Genomic DNA, 11,698 nt, shown 5'->3' with positions numbered 1-11,698 from the left:
GGCGAAAAACCTGAAGTTTCTGATGTAAGAAGGACTGGTGAAAGAAGTCAGAAAGAATGTTCTCTCCACAATTTATTAATGCTGAATTTTAAATTATTTCACTTATTACATATAATTTAGAATAATTATGGTGTTCAAATGCTGACCAGAACTTTGTAGATCCCAGGAGAAGGGATTTAACCAGGTAACTGATGTAACGCCAGACATTCTTCATCCTTACATATCATATATATTTGGTTTATAATGCTACAGTATTTGGGGACAATGTTTAGTTTCAAAGAAAACTTCAAAGAAATTAGCGTCCTTAATTTAATTTTATTTGTTTTAAAGATTTTATTTATCTATTTGAGGGAGAGAGAGAAAGCACGAGTGAGCAAAGTGGTGAGGCTGAGGCTGAGGGAGAGGGAGAAGCAGACTCCCCAGAGGGCAGGGAGCCCAACTCCATGTGGATCCCAGGACCCTGGGATCATGACATGAGCCGAAGGCAGATGCTTAACCAACTGAGCCACCCAGGCACCCCTATCCTTAATTTTAAACAAAAATATCTCCCATCAACATAACATTCTAGTTTTTTGTATTTTTGCATATAATCAGTAAAGGTTGTTTAGCAAAAATTATCTTAAAAACCAATAAAGAAGCGTATACAAAGGAATGGATTGTTCGCATATGATACAAGCTCTATAGTCCACCAAAGTCAAGTTAACTAACATTTGGGTTGAAACTTTGTTATGTATATACGTGGAAACTATTAAAATAAATGTTGTTAAAAACTAAATATTATATTAACTGCATTTCAGCACACAACGGTTAGAAAGAATGTTTTGGTATTTGATTCCAGTTTGTGATAGTTTTGTTGACTGGGCCAAAAATAATGGTTTTATATTTGATGTACAAATCAGATGAAATAATATAATCATATATGAAATTTCTTTTTAGACTATAAGATAAAAAGCTAGGGTGTTCTGATGACAAAATATGTTAAAATCTTGCTTAGTTAATTCAACTAGGCACAAAACAACAGGTTTGGCAAAAGTTGCCTGTTTGACAAATCTGCCTGAGAGGTAAGACTCAATACAGGAAGTCTGTGATACACTACACGTCCCTCCACCGACACTGTAAGCTTCTTAGCTAGTCATGAACACCACACGTGAATTATTTATCTAATCAGCTATAAACAGCTACGTACTACCCTGCTTTTTGTTTCTCGTGAGCCTCCCATTTGCCAAGACTAGCAGAAGATGAATTGTGATTTGTAAGCCTTTCACCTTATGAGGCTTTCTGGCCACACTGTTAAGGAAGAAGGCTGTCTTGGCTGAAGTCAGGTTGCCATCCATTTAATACCATTTTTGTCTTGGCAGAGAACTCAAGGGATTTCATAGTTAGAAATTAGTTATTAGCAAAAATTCCTCCTCCTCATTTTCATATGTGGAGAGAGTCAAAATGCTCTTCCTACTATTGTTTCCTCTCTTCTAATAACAAATACTAGACAGGGATGTTATAAAATGCCAACGGACTCTATCGTTTCAAAATGGCTGTCAGGATACAAAAGGCTGTACCCAATATGCGGTAGAGCATTGAGCCTTCTGAGTATTTGAGTCGTGTTTTCTGGCTGTTCAGTCAAACAGACTCAGACCACCTGATCTCACTCATTTGTCACTTGAGGCACTTCATGAATAATAGAACCAAAAAGCGATAGACCCAACATAAGTTGATTTCTCTGAGGATATTGAAGTACAATGGTTAAACTTAATAAGTAGTGTAGTATAAAAGCTACCAGCTCGGGTTATGAAGTCAGTTTGGCCTTGAAGCCTGGCTCTTTCCCACACTGGCCATGTGACCTTTTACAAGTTAACTTACTTCTTATGGTTTAGTTCCCACACCTGTAAAATGATAATAATGGTACTTATCCCATTGGATTCTTGTAAGGAATAAATGAATAACTACATGTAACATGCTTAGAAATGTATGTGTGTTTTTATTTAGTTAATTTATTTAGTTATGACTATTTTTAATATGGGGGCTAACAGTAATTTGAGGTAGGAAAAAAAGCGAACTGTCTAATAGCATGTCTTGCACACATAACTGAGGAAAGATTCCCAGTGAGTCCAGTTTTAATTCATTCTCTCTGTCTCTAGTCATTCACACATACATAAACTCATCCACATTCTGGGATTAGGTGCATGTGTTAAAACGCACTTTCAGTCCTTTGGGAAACATTTTCAGGTCATTAGTGCTTGAATGTCTCCAATCATTGTGGAGTTAGATATTTTATAATTCTGTTTTATGAGCTCATGCATCCAGGCTTTACATTACATACCCATCTGTAGAATCCACTCAAGTCCAAAAGGCTGCAAATCAGTCATAAGAAAGTAGAGATTTTCTATCGGCTACAATATTAGGGAAATTCTTGTGTATGGTCATCATTCAGAGATATACAGAGAAACTGAGATAAATAATTTTAAAAAGTAATGTTTACTCCTTCAACAGAATAACTACCAGAAAAACTTGAACAAGTTCCAAAATCTATTCAATACCATTAAATACGTTTTTAAAATGGGAAAATACAATAATGGCCTCTTATTTGAAAAGGGTATCCACACTATTTGAAAAGGGTATCCACACCATCAATTTTGTGACTGACTTGACAGTCTCCGGTTGGACAAAGCTCCAGATAAGAAATTAGAATGTGGGAAGTCCATTCTAGAGGTTACTTAATGAATAATTTGCATATGTGTTCTTAAATAGAAGTGAATACATTTCGCATTTAACTTTACCCGTTAAGAGAGCCTAATATTGACATTGTCAAACTATTTTAAAATAACTAGTCATGACATGTCTTAATTTGCCATTTGACTATAAGATAATTTTCTTAAGTATGAAAACCTTACTACATGGATAATATATAGTTGCACGTGTATTTTGCAATAGGTATGAAATATCTTAGTTTCTCACTCAGCCTCACGGCCCCCTCACAGAATTTTGGAAAATTAAAAAATTCCTTTTGGGGCACCTGGGTGGCTCAGTCGGTTAAGCTTCTGACTCTTGATTTTGGCGCAGGTCACGATCTCAGGGTCGTGAGATTGAGCCACATGACAGGCTGTGCAGTGGGCGTGGATTCTGTTTAAGATTCTCTCTCTCCTTCTCCCTCTGCCCCTCCCTACCCCTCGAACTGTGCACACATGCTCTCTCTTTCTCTTAAAAAAAACACACATTATTCCTGAAACATACTTTTTATATGAAGTATATGTGGAAAAATGACATTTGTCTGAGGTAGAAGTTCTGTTTCTTTTCCTATTTTTTTTTTTCTTTTTCAATCGAGGCAGCCATTTCTTCTCCCCTGTTGTTATTTAGGGGGAAAAGTCAACTTTAATACTATAAAATCTCATTCATTCGAATTTATCTCATTTGGAATGCATGTATAGATGAGTTTGAATAATATTTAATAAATTACTTCATGAGCATTGTATGAATAAGAATTCAAGGAGTTTGTGAAAACTACTTGAGAAATAATTAATTTTAAGGAATCAATTTTTTTTTTATGGAAAATGAAGTTGTTTTACCCTTTCAATAAAATGAAACTAAAACTTTATATTCTCACTTTTATCATAATTATTTTTTATCAGAAACTCTTTGTAGCAGTCAAATTCAAGTTTCAAATACTAGAAAGTTTAATATGATGAAATTGCATTTTCTTTGAAGTCTTTTATAATTATACTATATAGAAGTTCAAATATTGTCTTTTATGAGATACTCAAAATTAGTGTATTCCCTACTGCGACTGTTGAAAATATAATCTATTTTATTTGTTCTTGTCTCTGTAGGTGCATATCTTTTGCCATATTTAATACTGCTTCTGGTAATAGGTATTCCCCTTTTTTTCCTGGAACTCTCTGTGGGTCAAAGAATTCGGCGAGGAAGCATTGGTGTATGGAATTACATAAGCCCTAAACTGGGTGGCATTGGATTTGCAAGTTGTGTAGTAAGTTTCCTGGTATGGTATATGTCATATAATTGTTACAGGGTTTGTAATTGTATAGTTCACTCTTTTTTTTTTTTTTTTAAGATTTTATTTATTTATTTGACAGAGATAGAGACAGCCAGCGAGAGAGAACACAAGCAGGGGGAGTGGGAGAGAAAGAAGCAGGCTCATAGCGGAGGAGCCTGATGTGGGGCTCGATCCCAACGCCGGGATCACGCCCTGAGCCGAAGGCAGACGCCCAACCGCTGTGCCACCCAGGCGCCCCTGTATAGTTCACTCTTAAATGAAGGCTTTGAGTGTGTATTTCTATTCAACTCTTTAATCACATTTTTAAAAAACACCGTTGGAGTTTGCACTAATACACTAACCAAGCTGTAAATATTAATACAGTTCCATCTTGATAATGCATATTCTTAAGATCTAAGAGAGACATCCTTTTAGAAAAGATAATGTGTCTCAAAAATGAAACGAGGAGGATTTTTAACATGTTAAGTGGGGTTTTATGCATTTCATCTCGTTTCAAAGGAAGGGTCCTGGGAGATGTAATGTAATCGTGCTATTTTGTTTTGCAGGTGTGCTTTTTTGTGGCTCTCTACTACAATGTCATCATTGGCTGGAGTTTGTTTTATTTTTCTCAGTCTTTTCAGCAACCTCTTCCTTGGGATCAATGTCCTTTGGTGAAAAATGCTTCACACACTTGTAAGACACGTATCATGTAGTGTTTTTCTATAAAATAATCATAAAGTTGCTAAGGGCGTGAGGTTTTGAGATTTTTTTTTCTTTTTTTAAGATAATGTGGAACAGTCTTTCAAAATTATCATAACAAGCTTTCCTCACTTTTAGAATTGGCATACTTAGAGCAAAGCCTGTTGGCACCATCTAATTTTACTAGGTCTTCCCGAGTTATTTTATCATGCCGCATGACATTGGGGTAAAATGTTACAACCCATCAGTTGTTAACTTAGACAGTTTTTTATTTTGTACCCCTTTCTTGATGCCTTACATTTTGATTAAAATAAATAAAAATAACTTCTAGTTATAAAATAAGTAAGTCATGGAGATGCAAAGTACAGCATAAGGAAGATAGTAATACGGTAAGAATTGTATGGTAACAGATAGTAACTATATTACTGTGGTGAGCATCGTGTCATGTACAGAATTGTAGAATCACTATATGGCACACCTGAAATGCATATAACATTGTATGTCAACTAAACTTCAGTAACACAAATTTTTTTTTTAAAAAGGACCTGCAGGTAATCATAAAGGAGATAAAAAACGAAAATAACATAAAAAATAAGACAAAAAGAATCTGTATTGAAGTAATTGTTTGTGTGTCTTTAGTTCCCTTTCATAGTTTTCCCATCATTTATTTTTAAATCCTAGTATATTAATAAAGGACAATTCCCTAGAGTAGTGATGTCCAGTAAATATAGAATGCAACTCACAAAGGTAGTCTAAAATTTACTAGTAGTCACATTGAAACAAGTTAGAAATAGGTGAAATATTTTTCCAAAATGTTAACATTTCAACAAATAATTAATATGTGAATTATTTTACATTATTTTTCTTGTACTAAGTCTCTAAAATCTTCTTTGATTTTGTATTTACAGCACATGCCACTTTAGACTAGCTTCATTTCAAAAGTCACATATGAGCAGCAGCTAGCGTATTTGACAGCTCTGTCGCAGGGAGTCAGTCAGATAATTCTGGGCATGAAAGGGGCTATAAACCTGTTGTGTTTTAATTACTTTGATAAAAAGCTTACATATTCCTGTTTCAGAAATGTGTAATAAAAAATATCAACAAGAATACATGGCTGTGGATTTTTCACAATTTTTCACAGTGAGTTTTCACTGTGAATATAAATGCTTCTCTAGAATAGTAGTACTTTTCGATGAAATGTTAAGAATGGATTTACAGGCTTACTGGGAAAAAAATGCCTCATTACTCTTCCAAGCTGAAATAATTGCATTACCTTTCTTTCCACAGTTGTAGAGCCAGAATGTGAAAAAAGTTCTGCCACCACCTATTACTGGTACAGAGAAGCCCTGAATATTTCCAGTTCCATTTCTGAAAGTGGGGGCTTAAACTGGAAGATGACCATCTGCTTGCTGGCTGCCTGGATTGTGGTTTGCTTGGCTATGATCAGAGGCATTCAGTCTTCTGGAAAAGTTAGTATGCTAGAGCCCCTTCTGCTTCTGCTCATCACCACTCCTGCATGTGATGCCCACCTCAAGCCCCGCTGTAAATGTCTGTGGGCAAACTACAAGTACCATGTCATTCTAGGTAGTTACATAAAGATTGGCGAAAAGTGGTGCTTTAAAAAATGTGCTTAAATTAAAGAAAGAGCATAGATGAAGACGTGTTTTATAGTGAAATCTAAAGTCACTTGTAATCTTATTTCATCAAGGAGATCTTTTGAAATTCTGTGTCTACCTGAAAGACCTTTATTTTTGCTATTCATGCCATTGATCCTCATGTTTCAGTTCACATCGATGAAGGTGAGGCAGAAATAACAGGGGAGCAAGTCCTACAGATCTGGGGGTAGAGCTCAGCTGGGGGAAGGGAGGTGGGGTGGGTAGGGAGGCACTCTAATGTGAGGCTTTGCAAGTCAGAGAGAGGAATTCACATTTTATTGCAACTGTATTAAAAATCCCTGGAGTGCATTCAGTAGGAATAAGGTAACCTGAGCGGTAGCATGGAAACTAGGAGAATATTCACAGTAGGGCAGGACTACTTCCGGATGTTGGACTTTAGCCCCTTGATTTGCTGAGACAGAGACAGAGACAGAGACAGGTGGAGAGACATCTTGGGGGGGAAGTCAGAAGTTCTTTTCTGGACCCGAAAAGTTTTAGAGACCTGTTAGGCTTCTACATGGAGATGTCAAAGAAGCAGTAAATGTCTGGTTAGGGCAATTGCTTTACTGCGATAAACATTCCACTTAACTTTAAGCATGAACACTTGTGAAGCAGAAAGTTAAACCTTGACATTGTTAATTATTCAGAGTCTTAGGAGACTTATAGGAGCCCACTCTCCAGAAGATTTATGGAATTATAATGGAATTTTGATTAATGGGGAAAAAAAAGGACTCTTTTTTGCTGTTGCTGTTACCTAAAACAATAAAAGTAGGAATTTGTTAGGGAGATAGTAGCCATTAATTTTTTTTTCAATATTGTTTGTTTTGTGAACTTTAAGAAATAAACACTACTCAAGTTACATTATACCTGTGGACTATTTTAAAGGAGTTTAAGTAAGGGAGATTCCCTATTTCTCGTTCTATCTCATACAGGATTTCAAGTAAGTCACACTGCATTAAGACTAATAAGCCATTCTAATGTGATGGCTGTAAAAGTATTAATAGTACTATTAGCCATGCTACAAAAAGTATCGAACGGAACACAAACTCTTAACTACAGAAAGAAATATAATTTTAGTGTGTCTCACCTATATTTTTTTTTCTTTGTAGATCATGTATTTTAGTTCTCTTTTCCCATATGTGGTACTTATATGCTTCCTAATCAGAGCACTCCTTTTAAATGGTTCAATTGATGGCATCCGCCACATGTTTACCCCTAAGGTATGTACTGCATTTCTATTTAAGGCTTATGATCATTAAAGCATTATGTTTATTGTTCAAATGTTCCCACAGTTAGATTTAAAGGATAATTGTTCTAACATATGTATGCTAGCCTTTTAAATTATAGCTGTTATATTAACCAGCTTAGGAAAACCAGGGCTTTTAAATATCCATAATTATATCCATCTATTTCCAGTTTTAAATGACTCATTTTAGTTCTAGAGTAAGTTCTATGTGAACTTTAAAAATTCCTTTATAATAAATTAACTCCTAGTTTTTTACACTGATAAATTTTAGGACTTTTCCATCTTTTTAAAAAAGATTTTATGTATTTATTTATTTGAGAGAGAAGGAACACAAGCAGGGGGAGGGGCAGAGGGAGGAGCAGAGGGAGAGGGACAAGCCGACTCTGTGCTGAGCATGGAGCCTGCCATGAGGCTCAATCCCACCACCCTGAGATGATGACCTGAGCCAGAATCAAGAGCCGGACGCCTAACCGACCGAGTCACCCAGGCGCCCCAGGACTTTTCCATCTTTCCTCTACTTCCCTCCTCTATGTCAGTGGTTCTTAACCTTTTGTAATTGACCCCTTTGAGAAAACCGATAAGATCTTATTACCAGAGAAACATAATGAACATATTAATTTGTTTAATGTCTCAGAAGGTTGACAGATCACCTAAAGTCCATGAACCCAGGCTGAGAAGGCTTCTGTACTCTAAATCCTGTCTCAGAGAAAATCAATATTCTTGTTTTGAGGTTTTGTGCCTCCTAGAATAATATTTATAGTGGTGAGTTTGGGGAGTTTTGTAATGCATATGCATTTCAGGAAAATTCTCATTAGGCTCCACAAAAGGCTGAGAACTTATGTTCTTTCATTCATCTTGGAGTTGAACTCAATGCTGGACACCTTGAACCTGCTTAATCAGTCCTTGTGAACTTGGGATAGTGATTTAGCAGGAAAAAAAAAACACCAAGTTTTGAAGTGTATATACATTTTAGTTATTCACTGAAGTTAACACCTCATTATTAGTTTGCTAACACTATTATAGACAGACATGGAGTTATAAAGTTGTGAAATTGGTTCAGAAACTGGAAGTTATCTGAAGGGTGAATGTGTAGCCAGCAACATGCTGTGGGATTTGGGCAGAAATTAACTTCCCTGGAATTCTTTGTCACTCCTGGCAGCTGTCTTGATACTATGTAAAAGAGGCTGTGTTCTTTGGGTATCGGGTTTTCCCTTAGTATTCTCTAGTAGCAAAAATGCCACTAGTATCTGATTTTCTTGACTAATTCAAAAGTCCTGGTTAGCGCTTAGAGTTGTTGGAACTCCTCAGTGAATAACTAGTTAAGATTTATAGATTTCAGCTGTATTAAAATTTAAATCGGCTTCAAATGGGCCATATTTACTGACCAAAAATGATATTTATATTGTAATATATAAAAAAAGGATTTCAGAGTTTAAAACAACCAACTTTTGTGTGAACTTCTGGAATATCACCTTATATAAGTTGGCAACTGCTTGTGACATAATTCTAAATATTTGATTCAAATAGCTATCTTAGAATTCAACTACTTTGATATGACACTTTTACATGGCCCCGTATTTAAAACTTGCATTATTGACATTTTAAACCGGGACTGGGAATCACTATTAAAATAGTTCTTTCGTTAGCTCACTTTTCATTGACTATTGATAAAATTCTGTTAGGTCACTGCAAAGTATGATAGTTAATATAATAATGATAAGTTGTTAGTTACTTTTTAATTTACATTTTTTGTCCAAGGGAGAAAAGTAAAGCACACAAACTCTTCCCAGAACAGTGAATGGAGATTTAGTTCCTGAATTGGAAGTAAGCCAAGTAATGTCTTTAGTAAATGGGTGTTGCCTGCCATCTAGTGGGTAAAGTAGAGATAGACAGTTGAGTGTATTTGGGATCAGTATTAATGATAGAATGGTAATGTAGCAACGATCAACAAACAATATGTGTATTTCAGTTAAATCTTAATAAATTATAAATATAATCGTGATTATGTTTCATGACAATATTATATTCTATTTCAATAATAATCACTAAAATTAAACAATAAATTGAACTGAAATTGAACCATAAATCCTAGTAACTAATAACTAAAATAACTAAATCCTAGTAACTAAAATTGAACAAGAAAGCCTAATATTTGAGAAAATGTGCATTTTGGAATCTACTTTGGTTCATATTTCAGCTGTACCCCAGAACTGCTGTATAACCTTGGGCAGGTTACTTAACCTTCTTAAGATTCAGATAATAGTAGCAACAAATTTGGTGGATTGTTCTGAAGATTAAATGAGATAATCCATACAAAGTGCTTATCCATGTTCCTACCAGTACAGTCCATATATGTCAACTATTACTGAGCACTTAGAGTGTGGTACGGAATGTGATGGAGTGGCGTATGGCTTGTTACTCCCATCTTCAGTTGAAGACGCTGAAACTCAGGGAGGGCAACTACTTACTCCCAATTGCACTATTTTTAGATTATTAAATGGCAGAGTCGGGACCTGAGACTGTGGAATTCATCTTCTCAGCCACATTTGACATTGCTCCCAATGAAGGCAATTTCGCTACAATAATAAAAAGAGATAAAATACCAATTTAAACACTTGTGTTCTTCAAACCTGTTTATTGACATTTGTGTCAGATATGGCTAATATTAATTGTTCCATTTAAAAGGTTTGGTTATATACAGTGATAACTCTCGAAGAGGTAAAGCAGAGTTACTTGAAATACATGTTCAGCACAGGTGCAGAACTTTAGAACTTTGGCTCTGAAAGAGTCTGAGAGGTGATGTAGTGGAATTGCTTCAATTTTCAAAGAAAAGGCTTTCAGAAAACTATTGAAAGGAATGCATCATACATGCATGAATGTGCAAAGTACAGATAGTCAACTCTCCCAAACTTATAATCTGCTTATTATCTGCCTTGACTACTAGATTGCCACCAGAAAACACAAAACTTAGGGTATTAGTTAAATAATTCGATTTTATTGCTGATTATTTTGCTTTGGAAAGAAAACAAAGACTTAAGTAGGAAATGATTGAAGACAGTTAATTTCAAATAGTACTTTTGGTTTGTCTTAAAGATAACTTAAAAGAATTTCTACATAAGTAGAAAATCCCCATGTGAGTAAAATCTCCATCTTCACAATTGTCTGTAGTTTTTCTTCTTCCTATATTTGGTCTCACTACTAAGTGAAAACCTGGTTATTTCTACTAAGAACAGATTATTCCTCCAGTTTATATCATTCTGATCTATTTAAATAATAGAACTAATTCCATGTAGATTATTCTGAAGTACTATTTTGCAGCTGACTTCTATTATGTTTAATTTTAAACAGCTTGAAATTATGCTGGAGCCCAAGGTCTGGAGAGAAGCTGCTACACAGGTGTTCTTTGCCCTAGGTCTGGGATTTGGTGGCGTCATCGCCTTTTCAAGCTACAACAAAAGAGACAACAACTGCCACTTTGATGCTGTCCTCGTGTCCTTCATTAATTTTTTTACATCTGTCCTGGCAACACTGGTGGTGTTTGCAGTGCTGGGCTTTAAAGCAAACGTCATAAATGAGAAATGCATAACAGAGTATGGATATTCATTTCCTTTAGCTCTTGATGGCATAATTGTATAAAAAGTATACCCCCCAAACCCATAAATGTTCACTCGTTATGTTGTTCTATCTTTCAGAAATTCAAAAATGATCATACAATTTTTGAAAATGGGCAACATCAGTCAGGATATTATTCCACATCATATCAACCTTTCAGCTGTTACCGCAGAAGATTATCATTTAGTTTATGACGTCATTCAAAAAGTGAAAGAAGAAGAATTTTCTGCTCTTCATCTCAATTCCTGTCAAATTGAGGATGAGCTCAATAAAGTGAGTAGGCTGTTTAAGCACTACAGTCATTATCACGCAGGTAACATAAGCATTATCCAGGACTTTTTTTAGGAAAATGACCTTTAAAATGCCGGTGGAAGATTATGATGTTTCAAAATTCTCATTTTTTATTTCAGAGAATGTACTTTTTTTTTAAGTTTTTATTTTAATTCCAGTTAGTTAACATGTGGAACTTAAGAAACAAAACAAACAAGCAAAGGGAAAAAA

General features: G+C 35.2%; 1 protein-coding gene across 1 annotated transcript in view; it reads left to right on the top strand.

Annotated features, from left to right (window-relative positions):
- The window catches only part of SLC6A15 (solute carrier family 6 member 15), a 32,241-nt gene that overhangs the window by 673 nt on the left and 19,870 nt on the right, over positions 1–11,698 (top strand). Inside the window, exons 2-7 of the mRNA XM_034644218.1 lie at positions 3,822–3,979; positions 4,552–4,678; positions 5,972–6,153; positions 7,449–7,559; positions 10,934–11,175; positions 11,278–11,470. Coding sequence (XP_034500109.1) covers positions 3,822–3,979; positions 4,552–4,678; positions 5,972–6,153; positions 7,449–7,559; positions 10,934–11,175; positions 11,278–11,470 — 1,013 coding nt within the window. The remainder of the gene's footprint in view (positions 1–3,821; positions 3,980–4,551; positions 4,679–5,971; positions 6,154–7,448; positions 7,560–10,933; positions 11,176–11,277; positions 11,471–11,698) is intronic.

The sequence above is a fragment of the Ailuropoda melanoleuca genome, chromosome 15 (genome assembly GCF_002007445.2).
Source record: "Ailuropoda melanoleuca isolate Jingjing chromosome 15, ASM200744v2, whole genome shotgun sequence".
NCBI classification, from domain to species: Eukaryota; Metazoa; Chordata; class Mammalia; order Carnivora; family Ursidae; genus Ailuropoda; species Ailuropoda melanoleuca.
Note: the sequence above shows the minus strand (reverse complement) of the source record. Positions and strands in the feature narration are given on the sequence as shown.